Raw genomic sequence first — 18445 nt, 5'->3', positions numbered from 1 at the left:
GTCATAACATAGTGGTGTGAGCACCATTAGAAGCTGTTGCTGATTGGGTGGATCGTCATAACATAGTGGTGTGAGCACCATTAGAAGCTGTTGCTGATTGGGTGGATCGTCATAACATAGTAGTGTGAGCACCATTAGAAGCTGTTGCTGATTGGGTGGATCGTCATAACATAGTAGTGTGAGCACCATTAGAAGCTGCTGCTGATTGGGTGGATAGTCATAACATAGTGGTGTGAGCACCATTAGAAGCTGTTGCTGATTCGGTCGATCGTCATAACATAGTAGTGTGAGCACCATTAGAAGCTGTTGCTGATTGGGTGGATCGTCATAACATAGGTGTGAGCACCATTAGAAGCTGTTGCTGATTGGTGATCGTCATTACATAGTATAGTGAGCACCATTAGAAGCATTTGCTGATTGGTGGATCGTCATAACATAGTAGTGTGAGCAACATTAGAAGTTGTTGCTGATTGGGTGGATCGTCATAACATAGTAGTGTGAGCACCATTAGAAGCTGCTGTCATAGGCCTCACCTCCAAACATGAGAAGCTTGGTACGTCATCTGTTTACTTACAGAGATTCACCTAAATCACCAAAAAGGCAAAACCAACACTCAATAATATATTGGCTTCAAACGACGTGTACAAATTTGCAGGTCTGATAACTGAATGTAATTATAGGCTTGAGTTGATATTACTGTAATGGACGAAAATTTGCATTGGTTTGAGATGAGAGAATTTTCATTACAGCAATGAGCCCACAATAATTTGGGTTATCAGACCTGAAAATAACACTTCAACCCAATTACCGTTACGACAAAAGCCACAAAAACAACAGACATTATCTTAAGGCAAAAACTCTACAGGGAAATTAAAAAGAAAAAAAATCAGATAGAATCGAAATGCTGAAACAAGAAATTTTTTTAAAAATATATTCCTTAACATTTGTTCACCTTATAGGATTTTTGTTAATGATTTCTCCATGTCTGCCAAAATTTCTGAAACCCATCATGGTTCATTTGATTTCCGTCTTTTAGTTTGTTTGTTTTTTTTTAATCTATTTTTTTTTTCATTTTGACTTTCCAGTTTGGCTATAAAAATATTGGTTGTTTTGTTGCGATGGAGATGGGTTGGGGGAAGGGAGGAAATCAGGGGATACATTTATTTCATAGATAGTATGCGCTTAGCTAAGAAACTCACAACATTGCCATCCAGAAGTATAATGGACCAAGACACAAAACTCTGCGTAACAATGAACATTTATAGTCTGGTTAATACAGTTTAGTGAGAATTACTCATAAACACGGATGGCAAAAAACAATAACAAAGACCGGAGTGATGCCATCTTCATGCTATCTATAATAGTTTCATCACAACATGCCAACACTATAGACATATTCATCCTCCGCCCCCTCCTTTGCTGCCTTTGCCTTGACCTTGACCTCCCTCTCCACCGTCCACACCTGACTGGCCTCATCCTGGATACAGTCTGCAATCATGAGGCCTGTGTGGCCGTTGTGGCCGTCCAAGCAGAGGTTGGTGTCCTGGTGAACAATCTTCTCTTTGTGTCGGTACCAGATCTGGCATGAACGAAATGGATGAGAAAGATACAGGCGCTTGGATTAAAATTGACTCACTCCCTTTTCTGTGTGTGTGTGTGTTTGTTTGTGTGTGTATGAGAGAGAGAGAGAGAGAGAGAGAGAGAGAGAGAGAGAGCAAGATAAAGAGAGAGAAAGAGAGACAGAGAGCGAGAGCGAGATGAAAGAGAGAGTGAGATTGAGATAAAGAGAGAGAGATACTGAGAGAGAGAGAGAGAGTGAGATGAAAGAGAGAGAAAGAGATAAGAGAGAGAGACGAGAGAAAGAGAGAGGAATTAAAGAGAGAGATAGAGAGAGAGAGTGAGAAGAGAAAGTTCAAGGACTCTACTATTTTAAAAACTAATTTTGGACCAAAGGCCATTATCTTAAAGCACAAACTCAACACTATGGATTGTCAGATAGATTGCCAAAACACAAATTCAACACTATGGATTGTCAGATAGATTGCCAAAACACAAACTCAACACTATGGATTGTCAGATAGATTGCCAAAACACAAATTCAACACTATGGATTGTCAGATAGATTGCCAAAACACAAACTCAACACTATGGATTGTCAGATAGATTGCCAAAACACAAATTCAACACTATGGATTGTCAGATAGATTGCCAAAACACGAACTCAACACTATGGATTGTCAGATAGATTGCCAAAACCCGAACTCAACACTATGGATTGTCAGATAGATTGCCAAAACAAACAAAAAAGAAAGAAAAAGAGAGAAAGGAAATCAGTCGGTGGTAACAGACTTTGCCAATCAGAATCATTTAAAAATTCAATCCTTATCTTTTGTTCAACTTTATAGCTTTTTTTTTAAAGATTTGCTCTTATTTGCCCTATATTTATAAAACAGATATAATGTAGTTCACTTAATTCCATTCCCATCCTTGATGTCATCAATCAATTTTTGATTATTTGATAAATACTCAGCCAGATTACTTTATTATTAATTAAACCCCAACTGCCTAGAATGGGTTTTTTTATTGATCATTTGTATTTATAGAGCCAATTAATCATTTTGTGCGGCTATGTGGTCTTGAGGGTTGACACTCGCTTTTGGATTGGAAGCTCTTGGGTTCAAGCCTGGCTCGGCGCATAGTTGAGTCCTTGGAAAAGTCTCTTTACTCACATTCTCTCATTGTACTCAGGTGTAAGATGAGTACCTGGCTATTAACAGCGTTGCCTCTGTCCGAAAAAAAATTGTAATATCGCCTAACAGGTGTCATGTCCCGTCCTACATGTTAAATGTTATTGTTTGTCAGGGACCCCTTGTAAATCGCTTTGAGCATGTTTAGTGGATATTGCTCTATATAAATTTTTTATTTTTTTTTTTAATTATGAAACTGTCCTAATATATTCATGTGATATAACATTAAAACTCCTGCAGTTTCTTTTATTTTACCTGAATATCGATGTCCTTACAAAACTGGACACTGACGTAGCCCTGCATATTCAAAAGGTCAGCAGTGAGACACATCCCATTGGAAACGATCACACCTCGTTTCCGCCATGACCACTCCTGTCAAACAAAATGTTTGTGGAATTTCTGATAACTCGTATTTCATAATAAAGTTAATTGCCAAAAAAATAAATAAATAAATAAATAAATAAATAAATAAATAAATAAATAAATAAATAAATAAATAAACTACAATTGAGTGAACAAACACAACAAAAAACAATTACTTCAATATTAATTAAAATAAACTTTAAGGCTTTGTAAGTTTTATATGAGCACGTGTATTGATGCATTGTTAAAAAAACCTCTAAAACACATCTAGTACCTAAACGTATAAACGATGATAATTTATAAACTACCAAGCGAACACAAAATATAATGTGTAACACAAAAAAAACGAATAAAATTATAAACAACTAAAAAACCTAAACAAACAACAATATAACAACAACAACAGCAACAATAAAAACAACAACAAAAAAAAAAAAAACAAGAATAACAATAATAACAACAAAAACAACCACAACAACAATATCAACAACAACAACATCAGCAGCAGTAATAAGAACAACAACAATAACAACAGAACTTAAGTGTTGCTGTTGGCCAGGGACCCCTTGTAAAGCGCTTTGAGAACGTTTAGTGGATATTGCGCTATATAAAAGCTCTATATTTTTTTATTTTTTTTTAACAAAAACAAAAACACCAACAATAACAATAATCAAAGACAATCACCTGAGAGTTTTTATCCCCATCACATTCCCGTAGTTTTGCCACAAGAGGGAGCTGCCCAGGATCGACATCGATACACTCATTCTCTTGCCTGATGTATCCGTAGGCCAGTTCATCATTGACGAGAGGTCTGAGCAATAAATTAAAAATAGAGATTGTCAGATGGCATAATGTCCTTTTGTTGTTTGTTTTTATTGGTTTTATGGCGCTTGCAACACATTTATATCAACGCCAGTAAAAAGGAAGATTATGGGATAGTCAAATTCTAGAATTACAATTAAAGCACCCAAGAAAAAGTAAGACAAAGGGGAACTGGGAACAAATAGGGATCAGATGTAGATTCCAAGAGCATATCATCAATGTACTTAATCTGAGATCACCTATAAGTCGGACAAAAGCACAAGATCCTACAAAGAGGAACACATGCAAATGCTTACATTTCATGATACATTAAAAATAACAAATTAATATAATAATACATAACAGAGAGATGATTTACAAGGAAAAAAATATCATCTCCCAAAACTATAACTATGCATTTGACTGTTTCTCTCCCAGCCAATGACTCCGGCCAGGGTCAGGACAAAACCAAGTAATCTCATACGAAGACAAAGATAGAAATAGAAAGCAAATTGGAAAGCAGCTATAAAGGGATAGAAGACACTGTAAGTACCTCCCTGCCCACCCAGTAATGGTCCTTTTAAAAGAAAGAAAGAAAACCTGTTTATGATAGGACAAAATAGGCCTGCTATAATTCCACTTTGCAGTTTTAATATTGAGCCCTTAACTTTTGATCTGCTTTGTATTGTAGTATTGTTATAATCAACATCATTATCATTATTTGATATAGTGCGGTATCCACAAATCGTGCTCAGAGGCGCTTTACAAAAGTTTTTGGTATCACACAAATTCACTCATTCAACTACATAATCACCACAAAAGTTTTTGGTATCACACAAATTCACTCATTCAACTACATAATCACCACAAAAGTTTTTGGTATCACACAAATTCACTCATTCAACTACATAATCACCACAAAAGTTTTTGGTATCACACAAATTCACTCATTCAACTACATAATAACCACAAAAGTTTTTGGTATCACACAAATTCACTCATTCAACTACATAATCACCACAATAGTCACACACATATCTTGTTCAAATTTCGCATAGAATCACAGTAAGCAGAATAAAAAAGATTGGTTTTTAGATTATAACATGATTAAGAGGCTTACATTGATCTCTGTGATAAAAAAAAAACCTGTTATATTCCATAAAGAAACCTGTCTGTGATTGGATAACAAAGGATGGTTTGGTTTTGACAGTTATAAATAGTTACTACCACAAATTTTGATAAAAATAACCAAGGGAAGTAATGGACTGAAATTCTGTCATGTTGTGCGGCTGTGTGGTCTATTGGTATGACACTCTCTTTCAGATCAGAAGGTCTTGGGTTCAAGCCTCACTCAGTGCATAGTTGCGTCCTTGGAAAAGGCTCTAACTCACATTCTCTCACTGTACTCAGGTGTAAAATGAGTACCTGGCCATTAACACCGTTGTCTATGTCCAAAAAAAAATGTGTAATATCACCTAACAGTTATCATGTCCACAGTCCTACATGTAAAATGTTGCTGTTGGCCAGGGACCCTTTGTAAAGCTCTTTGAGCATGTTTAGTGGATATTGCGCTATATAAAAGCTCAATTTTTGATCAACATGGTTCAAAATAAACTACAGTTCACTCCAGATAATCGCAATACCTTGGGATCAGTGAAAATGTTGCGATTAACCGAAGTTGCAATTAACCGAAGTTGAGTGTCCAGTCCACTATTGCAACATTTTACACAGATAATATGGTATAAACTCCAACCCGTTGTTGTCAACATTATTCTTAGTCCACCACAGATTGAGCAATATGATGACTGAATTAAAAACCATATGACAACCCTGTATAGATTTTGTCAAACAAAAGTAGCTTCGATGCAGGTCGATGTCTTATTCAGATTGGATTCACTTTCACTCTTTTGTTCTCAACATTTGTAAGAGTCAAAGAGATTAGCTGTGATGAGAGACAAAAAGCTCTCACCGAACTCATTGGTCACAATGCACAGTTGTTAATCCCAAAGCAAAGGATATCGCTCAGTCTCTCTTTACAACTGTCATTGTCCACCTGTTGTAAAGACTATGCCCAGCCCCCTCGCATATTATCTATGCGACAAATGACATCACAAACCCATACTGCAAAGTCCTGCCCTCTTTTGTCTCTCTAATAAAGTAGTGACACATTACTGTAACAATAAATCCCACTCACTCTCCATTTTTCAACTTGTGACGATTTCTTCCATGAGGTAATTTAATCATGATATTTTGTTTGATTGATTTCTTGAATTTACCCCTTTTGAGGGCGAAAATTTGTTGCGATTAACCAATGTTTGTTGCAATTTAATCAGTGACTTTTATACAGAATTAATTCAGTTACTTGGGAAAAGTTGTGATTAACCGAATGTTGCAATTAACCGAGTTGCAATTATCCGGAGTGGACTGTATATATCAATGGCTTCAGTCCAAACAATTCAACTAGTGCAAGTCATAAATGCAGGAGACTTTTTTAAAACAAACAACTGACAATCATAGAGAAAATATTCTAGTTTTCCCTGTAGACAAAACACACACACTACATATATTAGCTGTTTCATTGATGTAATATGTGATCATGTACTACAAACGATATTAAATCAGAACTTACTGCAACTGTGGATAGACTGTGGACAAAAACCACTTAAAGTTTTTACACCTCAACCTTTCCTTGAGTTTTCTTTGACTGCTGATACTGTGGAAATCAAATTCAAATAGATTTATCAGTGGTTGAAACAGAGGTTGCCTGATGAATTCTTTCATATAGTCAGATAATCTTTTGTCTGCAACTATTATGTTGTTCTATGAAAAATACATGTCATTGTGTGTGTCTCTCTCTTTCTCCCTCATGTCGTCTTCTCTTCTCTCTTCCCTCTTTTATTTCCTCTTCGTCTCTTCCTTTTTTCTCCTCTCTCTCTCTCTCTCTCTCTCTCTCTCTCTCTTCTTCTCTTCTCTCTCTCTCTCTCTCTCTCTTCTCTCTCTCTCTCTCTCTCTCTCTCTCTTGCTCTCCCTCTCTTTCATATAACAACTAAAATTCTATTTTTGCAGTGCCTTCAACTTCAACGATTTCAAACGTCATAATTACCAGAAACAAAACATTAAATACCAGCATGCCATGAACACTCATAACGAATTGTGGGGAAAGTTATAAGATACTCACTCTGACAGTAATTGCATTCTTGAAGTCGGTCTTGTCGAATAGAAAAACCTCTTGTATTCGTCCAGCCAGATCTCAGCCACTCTCCTTGCACTCCTGGATTCAATATCATATTATTTTAACATTTTAACGACTGGATTTCTTTCATTATTTATCTAGCTCTAATTACAGATCTATCATGAGACAAACAAAAGACATCTGTTTGGTTTTGAAAGGACATCCGAATTTTATTTTTATACATCTGTACGAAATTTGGAAGCATGATTTTCACCCAAAATAATAATAATAATAATAATAATAATAATAATAATAATAATAATAATAATAATATAATAATAATAATAATAATAATAATAAAATATAATAATAATAATAATAATAATAATAATAATAATAATAATAATAATAATATATAATAATAATAATAATAATAATAATAATAATAATAATAATAATAATAATAATAATAATAATATAATAATAATAATAATAATAATAATAATAATAATATAAAATAATAATAATAATAATAATAATAATAATAATAATAATAATAATAATAATAATAATAATAATAATAATAATAATAATAATAATGATAATATATGGCTTTATTTTATATAAGCCACACTTAATACCGTGACAACTTCTCAACAAGCCATTCAACAAAGGGCTGTGCTTAAAAAATTATTTAACAAAATATATCTCCAAATGGCAATATAGATATTACGGGATATCGCAGTTACCTGACATAGCTATTGTAAGATATTCCTTGCTTTCCTAAATCCCTGCCATTGGCTTGTATCATTCCAACTCGGCTACAAGGAACTATTTCTATCTGGCCACCACACATCCATGCACGCAATGAAAACTCTGAAATAAATAACACATTAAATTATTGCACAGTATGGTACGAAAAAATTTTATTTAGAAAAAGCCATTCCATTTGGTGTAAAATATTCACCAAAAATGAAAAGTAAATTTTAGTTTAGAAGTTTAGTAGTACTTACATCACTTTTAGGTCATTTCTGTTGTCTAAGAAAAGAACAAAATGACATAAGAGTGAAAAGATTTAGAGTGCAGAAAAAGGAAAACAAAGGGGAATAATAAACACAGTATATATATATATATATATATATATATATATAATATATATATATATATATATATATATATATTATATATATATATATATATAAAATATTGAATTGTGTTTGATACAAATATGGTACGAAAAGTGCTCGACATGCAGTAATGGAGCGAATTATTATTATTTAAAATATTTACCACAATGTTTGAGACAATCTACATTAATGTTTCAGGCTTCAGCCTGAAACATTAATGTAGACTGTCTCAAACATTGTGGTATAATATATTTTAAAATAAATAATATTATTTATAACTATATATATATATATATATATATATATATATATATATATATATTATATATATATATATATATATATATATATAATATATATATATATATTATATATTTTACAGTAGAATTACTTTAAACCGAAATTTTGGGGACCTTCTAAACCATTTCGGTTTAAAGACATTTTGGTTTAAAAGCGAGTTCCCGTTTTGCGATGTTTTTCAAGGGTGGTACTATTTAATTGCTCATTTAATCGCAACACGGGTTGTTTCCCCTTTAAAAAAGTTGAATAAATGCCGTCTTGGTAACCATTTAATTTTTTTAATTTTTAAAAATTTTATTTTATTTTTTTGGATGTATTTAAAAAATATTTTTGGGGTTTTGTTTTTCCATTCAAAATTGTTGAAAAAGTTGAGTCTGGATACCGTGTTTTTTAACATATCTCCCCGTCTTGCTCAATTATTTTAACGTATAATAAGTACAGTGCTTTATTTTAAACATCTTTTAGTAAAATGTAAAGCTAAAATAAGATCAAAAGTTCGTGTGCGATAATTGATAATGAATGATGCGCAGCTACTCAGAGGTGAAGTGAAATGAAAATGAAAAGGCATGTCATTGCTAAGCTGTCTACTGCACACCCCTCTTTTGTTGAATTGCCATTAGGTTCAAAGGCCTAATTACATAGAACCCCCCCCCCCCCATCCCTTTCACACCCTCACATACACATTCAAACAAAGTGGAAATGAAATGGCATGTCAATGGTAAGTTGTCTACACCCCCCCCCCCCCCCCTATTGTCGTGTTGAAAATCCAGTCAGTTCCAAAGCATCAACACAAGAGCGAGAACATCCTGATACACCCCTACCTCCCCCTCTTTCTTACTTTTTCGCCTGCCAGTCACCCGTTGTCTTCCTTTCCAGTCTGCACGATTGTGGTGATGGCCAAGCCCAAGTGCAGTGATTGAAGTGTTTGTCTAGCCCTCAACCCCACCCATACCCTCACCCTCATCTTACACTTTCGCTCTTTGTTTAATATTGCCGGGCATTATTATGTGTGGCCACCTTCCCAAATTTTTGAAGAAAAATAGAGAGAGAAAGAGGGAAGGTGCTCTCCAGTTGTTTCGGTTTAAAGAAAGTCCTGCTTAGAAGTATTTCGGTTCATCAGAAGAATTTGTACAAAGATAATGAAGAAACTAGTACAATTTATTAAATTCTTTGCGGTTTAAGGTATTTTTCGGTTTAGCTTCTTTCGGTTTAAAGTAATTTTACTGTATATATATCCCATTAGGAATCTCCAAGAGACGCCGATGCAGGTTTCCCTCCTCAAAAGGGAGACAATCAGAGGTTTCTAACACTAATATGATAATAGTGGATAAATGGATTGTGGGATGGAATGGCTGAGCCGACAAGGCCGACATTAGGGCTGAGCCCCTAATGCTCACTTAATGATACTGCACTGCTGTTGAAACATGGGTTATCTTGGTCTTCTTTCTTGATAGACCCTAAAGGGGAATTTTCAAAAACCTATATTGCACATAGGAACGATAACAGTCCCTTCGATTTTACAGTAAGTGCTATTCTTAAGTATTGGGAACACTGGCAGAAAAACTTTATTTTTTTTCAATTTGGCAAATATCACGTATTTACTTTAAGACTTAGCCTTTTTTTTTAAATAGCTATGGTGCAAAACGATTTTAAATTACTTGAAATTGAAATTAAAAGTTGATAAAGTATACCCAAGTCTTCTGTCTCCCTGGCTCCTTGATTTTGATCGTATCCTCCTAAACTATTGAAGAAATCTTTCCTCACGACAATCACATTTCCGTTCAAAGTTGGTGACCTGGATGAAATTAGAAATAAATAAATACACATGAGAGTATGGATATAGGGAATAAGATTAGTGGAAGAGTAGCGTCCCTTGATTTGACGTCACCAATAATCTGTGACGTCACCGGCGGAAAAGTTATTAGAGAGAGAACGTCATGTTGGTTGTGCGCATGCGTCTCTCATCCTCGCTCGGAGCATTTCCATGGATAAAGCTGGTTGAGTTTATATGAGAATGAATTATCAATTCTCTAACGAGAGGAGTCAAATTTCTATTTCACACAAAACTCTTATGATATCCAAATGAGGTTGAGTGCTATATAAGTAAATTATCATTTTTATTATTATTCGCCAATTTCATTGTAGCTTTTCTATAATCAAGACCAAAAAAAATTGCAAACAATAGGGGATCAGCATGTATCGTGTAAATTATATTTTTAAAATGAGAACACCCGTACATTAATCTACTGCTAAGAACTTTCGACCATACCATTCTGACCCAGATAAACGTTCCTTACAGGGTGGAAGAGGAGCCATACCAAAATATTAAACTGTATCAAGTATCAATATCAGTCCCTTTGCTTGTGTGGAGAGTGCTCTATCGACTGGGCTATTGGGACACCACTGTAGTGAAAGTTCTATACAAAAATTAATAGAGCAGCTTGAAAGAAGAAGAAGAAGAAAGTACAAAAGCAAAATCTTTGTAGTGCACTCAGTATTAATGTTTTGTGATGGTAGTTGAGATTCACAGCAAAAATGTGTACCTTATTGTGGAATATAAGCATTAATTCGTCCCAACTATCGGGTGAACTCTGTGATGTAATCGTAGCACGGCTGACTGGTAATCAGGAGGTCTGAAGTTCAATCCCCGATCAAAGAAGGCTGATTTTTTTGTTTGTTTTTTTTTCGTTCTTGTATTTTCCTTTCTTGCTTTGCCTAGCACTGTTTCATACACACTTTTTCAGATTTTTATCTTACACTAGTGCCTGCTCCATAATTTGTCATTTGAATACTTACAAAAGTAAAAGATGGCTAAAACTAAAATTCTTCCTCAGCCTACAACACTTCTTCAGAAAGTCAAAAATTTCACACATTTAAACATGTTATAGTCAAAGACACAATCAGTCGGATGGTGAAAAGGTTTGAACTGAGATACTGGCAAGTTAGAAGGTCAATTTTATCCAAAATGAGTTCTGGTCATAAATGATTAAATCAACCCTTTTTGTACATCTGCGGGAAACATCAAAGATTAATTTCACTTTTAAATATTTTTTACAGCCAGTCAAGTTGAAAAAGTATGAAATTTTAGAATATTCCTGGATACCTCTCCGATACATCTAACCATAGCATCATGAAAAATCGCCTGATTTACTTCAAATAAAGATTAAAATGCTCTGGTTTTCATATTCTTTCAGTAAATGAATAAAAATGCAAATCCAAAATTTTCACCTTCCGACTGATTATGTCATGCACAGACACATAAAAGAAATGGATTACCTAAATGGTTCCGTGGAGTCTTCGTAGGACTGGTGTCTGGCTGGCAATTCCTCCCAGTGATATTGCAGACTCCAGTCAAACGCTGTGGAAGATAAATTATAGAATTGAAAAGAATATAATTGAGACATCAAAAGTCTGAAAGAATTATAATATATGTTATGCATTTCAAAAGTCTTTACAGGTCATTGATTATGAGGTGACACGATTTTAAATATTTGTTTCAGGTATTTCATAAACAGGAAACTGCGCTCAACAAGAGTCATTTATCATTATTATTAAAATATAATCATCATCATCATCATCATCATCATCATCATCATCATCATCATCATTATTATTATTATTATTATTATTATTATTATTATTATTATTATTATTATTATTATTATTATTAATATCATTATTATTATTATCATTATTATTATTATTATTATTATTCATTATTTATTATTATTATTATCATTATTATTATTATTATTATCATTATTACTATTATAATAAAGAGAACAGCCAGAATTGCCATATTTTATAATAATATTGTTGCTATGATGAAATATTTTTTAAATAAACAATAATACACAAATCATTGAAGACATTGTGTGACATCATGATAATAATATGTGCAACTGCTAAGGTTATGCAAGGGAGGGGGGGGGGGTGGTAATCTATAAATAAACTATTCAACCTACCTCCCCTATATAATCCTGGCAATGGCTGGTATTCGAATGTGACATGATCAATGGAATCGATGACTGGACTCACTACAGTCCTTGGAAACTGGGGAATTTAAATTTAAATTGAGCTTTATATAGCGCAATATCCACTAAATGTGCTCAAAGCGCTTTACAGGGGGTCACTGGTCAACAGCAACATTTAACAAGTAGGACGGGACATGACGCCTGTTAGGCGATATTACAATTTTTTGGACAAAGACAACGCTGTTAACGGCCAGGTACTCATTTTACACTCGAGTACGGTGAGAGAAAGTGAGTAAATAGCCTTTTCCAAGGACTCAACTATGCGTCGAGTGCGAGGCTCGAACCCAGGACCTTCCGATCCGTAAGCGAGTGTCATACCACAAGACCACATAGCCGCACATGTATATTAACAAGTAAATAAAAATTCACCTACTATTTCCATTTCTTTACTTTAGAAATTAACATCCCGTTTTGTTTTTATTTTTTGTTCTTTTTTATTTCAAATTTCTAAAGAATAAGTTTAATTTTTATTTCAGCATAAATTATATGGGGATTTTTGTATAATATTACACATGGACTTGCAAGCATTTTACAGGGCAGCGTGGCTCAACAGTACAGTCTCTGCTTCCTACCTGAAAGGTATTGTAGGGAGTGAAAAAGACGAATGGAGCTTTGGACGAAGCGAGCGAAGTCTTCCGCTCTCTCACGAATCATGAACTGATAACAACAACAAGCTAAGACTTCTGATCAAACTTTTCCCTTTTATTATCATTCAAGTTTCATTAAATTACTATCGTTTGTATTTAATCATTTTGTTATTAAGTTATTTCGAGATCCTATACTGGTGACCCCGACGTGATCTGAATCTTGGAGTAAGCAATTGTGAAAATTCTGACAACATGCATGAGTATGAGGTTTTCTCTGCGAAGGAAAGTCCCGAAACCGAGTGGGAGGTTCTAGTTGGCTGAAGCGAGGCTAAAACACTGCCGAGTGACATAAGGTGTCTACCTTTTAAGTCAATGAGGAGTTCATGTTGAATAAAAAAATCTGCTCCGAGTATAGGTCTCGTGACGTCTGCCAGAACGAACTCATGTGTAAGAAGTTTTTTTTTGTCCAAAGTGGAGCGTGAAGGTTTGTTTTCCCCATGTACGGATAGAGGTACCGTTAGCTGCTAATAACGGTGAGGAGGGGGAGTTGCATTTTCTCTCGTGGACAGATGCTGGAAAAACTGAAACGTCCGCTCCGGTATCTATTAGGAAATGTATTCCTGATCGTCTGTGCGTGATTGAAAAGGTGTTCGTGGCTGTGTCTGGTGTGCCAGCAGTCGCCACTTCTAACTGCTGGCCTTGTCGTTTCCCAAAGGAGTAAAACTACACCCTGGCTGACACCGTTGAGCTTTGAATCCAAACTTAGTGTGGTAAAAACACACAAACCGTCTCTGTTGACCAAATGATCTGTTGCCACGTGACTGTTGTGCCCGATTGGGTTTGAAACTCGCGGCGTCGATGTGGGTTTGTCCATTGTTTTCAATAGGTGTGAAACCGCCACTGGATTCTTGTCTTGTCAACAAAGCTACAACATTGTTTGTGTTTCGTAGATCCATAGTGCCATCAGCAAGTCTTGCGGTTGCTTTCGTCTCCCAAATCCTGTCAGCAGCCTCAGCTAGAAGTTCTACGTCAACGATATTCTGACTAGCTAAAATGCATTGGATGTCAGGAGGGAGGTTTGACAGGAAAAGTGCCCGTTTCAATGTTTGGGGGTCATCATTCAATGAGTTGATTTTCCTCAGCAGCGCTGTTGGTCGTTTGTCACCCATTCCGTTGAGATTAAGCAGTTCGAAATCCTTTTGGGCTTGAGACTTGCCGAATGTCTTGATAAGTGATTTTTTTAAGCGTCTCATATTTATTTTCATGTGGAGGGTTTGTGAGTACTGCCTGCATTTCTTCTGCAGTGTTTACATCTAGAGTGCTAACAAAATAGTCGTATTTTGTTTGGTCTTCTGTGATACCGCGAGTGTTAAATTGTGCTTCAATTCTTGCAAACCAAACGTCTGGTGACTTTGTCCAGAATTCTGGCAGTTTTAGTGAGACTGCCCCAACCGTGCTTTGACTTTGTTGGGAGGATTGGAGGACAAGGAGTTGTTGCAAAAGGTCAGAAAGTTCGTTTTTATGTTCTGCCATGTTCAGCATCGGGGTCACCAGTATACAAGTCAAGGCATGTCATACATTTTCACCATAATAGACCGTTTTACTCGTTGGCCCGAAGCAATTCCACTACCAGATGCACGTGCTACAACATGCGCACAAGCTGTTCTACAACATTGGATATCGCGGTTTGGTGTGCCAACAGACATTACCTCTGACCGAGGTAGACAATTCACCTCGACGCTTTGGTCAGAATTTGGGAAGTTCCTTGGCATCAAGACCAACAACACGACGGCATACCACCCACAAGCAAACGGGATGGTCGAGAGCTTTCACAGACAACTCAAAAGTGCATTGAAGGCGAGAACAACTTCTCCAAATTGGTACTCAGAACTCCCATTGGTTCTTCTTGGAATTCGTTCTTCTTGGAGACTTGAGGCCGATTGCTCACCTGCCGAAATGGTTTACGGTTCAACACTATGTCTTCCAGGAGAAATACTGCAACCCAAAAACACTCCGCACATAGAGCCTAGTTCAGATTTCGTGAAGCAACTCAAATTAGCTATGCAATCACTGGCTTCAACTCCGCCCAACTTTCATGGGAATCAGCCTGTTTACATGCCTACCAATCTAACTTCTACCGGTTACGTTTACGTTCGCATTGACTCTCACCGTTCCCCTTTACAACGGCACTATGACGGCCCTTATCGAATTTTAGAGACAAATGACAAATATTTTGTATTAGACATTAAAGGAAAAAAAGAGAAGGTAACTGTAGATCGCCTGAAAGCAGCACATATCGCTCCAACAACAATACAGCAAACAAGGAAGCCCCAATTAGGACCAGGTTCAGATACAAAACCTGCTACATTGGAAGAGGCGGTATCGGACAAAACACGCCTAAATAGAGACGTTACAATTACCACCAGGTCCGGTAGACAGTCAAGGCTCCCTCCTCGATATCAAGACTAGCGCTGTAAACTATGTGGTATACAGCTGGGAGGGGGGTAATGTAGGGAGCGAAAAAGACGAATGGAGCTTTGGACGAAGCGAGCGAAGTCTTCCGCTCTCTCACGAATCATGAACTGATAACAACAACAAGCTAAGACTTCTGATCAAACTTTTCCCTTTTATTATCATTCAAGTTTCATTAAATTACTATCGTTTGTATTTAATCATTTTGTTATTAAGTTATTTCGAGATCCTATAGTATCAAGTTCGATCACCTGTCGCTGCACAGTGTGGCCTTGAGCAAGTCACCTCGCCCTAGCTCAATTTGCGACACTGCACTGCAGCTAACGCCTGGGTTATTCCAGTCTTCCCTTGGAATAGACCCTAGAGACGAATTTCCCCTATATGAATAAAGGGAATTTCATTTTTATTTAATTTATTTTATTTTATTTTACCAGATGCAATGCAACTTTTCATTTAGACTTTAATTTAAAATTTATCATTTACAAATATATTCACTATCATATTGCGGATATGTCATGGTTAATATTTACTGAAAGGGAATTCAATTTGAAACAAACAAAAACACTAGTTCTACTGACCACCTTAACAAATTGATTAGCAAATAGTTGAAATCATTAATCTACAAATATTATGATTACTGACGCTGTCAGTCATAAACAAAAACAAATTTATCACCTTGGCTTAAATATTATGTCATGCAATATCCACTAAACATGCTCAAAACACTTTACAAGTGGTTCCTAACCAGAGCAACGTGTAACATGGAGATCGAGACATGACGCCTGTTAGGCGATACTACAATTTTTTTCGGACACAGAGACAACACTGTTGATGGCCAGGTATCATTTTACACCTGAGTACAGTGAGAGAATGTAAAGAGTAAAGAGCCTTTTCCAAGAACTCAACTATGCATCAAGCGAAACTCGAACCCAGAACTTTCCGATCCGAAAGCAAGTGTCATGCCACAAGACCACATAGCCGTATAAGGTCAAGGCATTGAAAGGATATATTATCCTAGTTTGCCTTTAAGGAACTAGGATAAGATTTATTTTTTTTACTGTTATGAAATACATGTTTATGATGTAAGATAAATAAAAACATAAACGATAAACAAAATAAAGATTAAAAACAATGTCAACTCGGCGCATAGTTGAGTCCTTGGAAAAGGCTCTTTACTCGTTTTCTCTCAGGTGTAAAATGAGTACCTAGCTGTTAACAGCATTGTCTTAGTCCGAAAAATTGTAATATCGCCTAACAGGTGGCATGTCCCGTCCTACATGTTAAATGTTGCTGTTGACCAGGGACCCCTTGTAAAGCGCTTTGAGTACATTTAGTGGATATTGCGCTATATAAAAGCTCAATTTTAATTTTTTTTACATTAAATGATGATGAATATATTTCTTCGACTCTAATGTAAAATTTTGTTTCTCCAAAATGCTGAGTTTTATCACTACACAGCATTATTTGTCTTGTTCATAATAAGGAAACGAACCCTTTACCTGTGTCAGTCTCAAAACTAACGGGGCCAACCACTCCACATTCACTTCTGCTAAACAATCTAAAAATGCAATGACCTCCCCGCTCGCTGCTGCCACTCCTTGCATACGGGCCAAGCCACGACCTAGAATTGAAAATAAGCTAATCTTGATTATTCGTCGAATATACAATATAATAAATAGAAAGAGCTTTTGTACTTGTTATATAAAGGAATTAACGCAAATCGAGCATCATTTTTTTAAAACTCCACCCTTACCGACCATTTTCAGGAAAACTTAATTTTTTAACGCTCAAACTGAGTAGACATAGGTACAAACGAGACCTTACATCTATGCATAATTTTTGTGTAGCATAACAAACTTACCAAAAAAAATCTGATAAAGAAAAATGTATAATTTATTGTATCGAAACAAATGTGACGCTTTTTCCTGTAGTTGGTAAGGAGAGGGTTAATATTTTTTTTTAAAATGTTTTTAAGGTAATGTGCAGTTAAAATAAAAAGTTATTATGATATTGTATGATATATTATTTTAGAAGGCATCACCACAAATAGTTTAGGTTTCCATTACTGTAAATGACGCTAAATATGGAAATTATCTTTCAATGATGTCATTCTACATTAAATGAGTAATTTGCTGGGAACATAAGAAGGAAAAGCTCACCTCTCTTTTTATCATTACGGATAACTTTTACACCAGGAAATTGAGACAGAAGTTGGCCATCTTCCTCTGTTGTGATAAAATGATTATGTCAGTAAACTTTGCTTGCAATTGTAACCATTCTTGTATGATGATTAAAAACAATACGAATAATGAAAATGATGATAATAACAATAATAATAATAATAATAATAATAATAATAATAATAATAATAATAATAACAATAACAATAACAATAATAATAATAATAATAATAATAATAATAATAATAATAATAATAATAATGATGATGATGATGATGATGATGCTCCTATTACAACTAATCTGTACATTGGTCATGCTCATTTTTGCTTTACTTTGCTACAAGAGGAGTCACATACCTATTAAACCATTGACTTGTTGGTAACAATTAAAAATTAAGAACACTTATAGGCCTACCATTTTCAGATCCGTCATCCACTAAAATGATTTCAATAATTGTCACTGCGCCAGTCTTCGTAAGGACACTGAAAATTATAAAGAAAAACTTTGTTGCCTTTTGTTTCAAAGATTTATACAAATTTTTTTCCTGATTCTTTTACAATTAATTCAAATAGTCTGATTTACAAATTTTCATAATTTTCCTGCTTTCCTAATTCCATGTACAAAAGGCGCTATCATGAATTTTAGAACCTGAGAGATGCAA

The 18445-nt window shown here is 35.2% G+C and overlaps 1 protein-coding gene across 1 annotated transcript in view; it reads right to left on the bottom strand.

Annotated features, from left to right (window-relative positions):
- Nucleotides 1–1240: 1240 nt before the first annotated feature.
- The window catches only part of LOC144963351 (polypeptide N-acetylgalactosaminyltransferase 2-like), a 22971-nt gene continuing 5766 nt past the window's right edge, over nucleotides 1241–18445 (bottom strand). Inside the window, exons 5-16 of the mRNA XM_078897299.1 lie at nucleotides 18199–18266; nucleotides 17763–17828; nucleotides 17103–17224; nucleotides 12476–12563; nucleotides 11787–11868; nucleotides 10202–10305; nucleotides 7833–7959; nucleotides 7090–7182; nucleotides 6541–6624; nucleotides 3795–3921; nucleotides 3003–3119; nucleotides 1241–1579 (exon numbers count right to left, since the gene is read on the bottom strand). Of these exons, the coding sequence (XP_078753425.1) occupies nucleotides 1370–1579; nucleotides 3003–3119; nucleotides 3795–3921; nucleotides 6541–6624; nucleotides 7090–7182; nucleotides 7833–7959; nucleotides 10202–10305; nucleotides 11787–11868; nucleotides 12476–12563; nucleotides 17103–17224; nucleotides 17763–17828; nucleotides 18199–18266 (1288 nt within the window). The 3' untranslated portion in view covers nucleotides 1241–1369. The remainder of the gene's footprint in view (nucleotides 1580–3002; nucleotides 3120–3794; nucleotides 3922–6540; nucleotides 6625–7089; nucleotides 7183–7832; nucleotides 7960–10201; nucleotides 10306–11786; nucleotides 11869–12475; nucleotides 12564–17102; nucleotides 17225–17762; nucleotides 17829–18198; nucleotides 18267–18445) is intronic.

This window comes from Berghia stephanieae, chromosome 1, assembly GCF_034508935.2.
Source record: "Berghia stephanieae isolate SIO BIC M18660-M18661 chromosome 1, UCSD_Bste_1.3, whole genome shotgun sequence".
NCBI lineage: Eukaryota > Metazoa > Mollusca > Gastropoda > Nudibranchia > Aeolidiidae > Berghia > Berghia stephanieae.
This window is presented reverse-complemented; position numbering and strand designations above follow the sequence as displayed.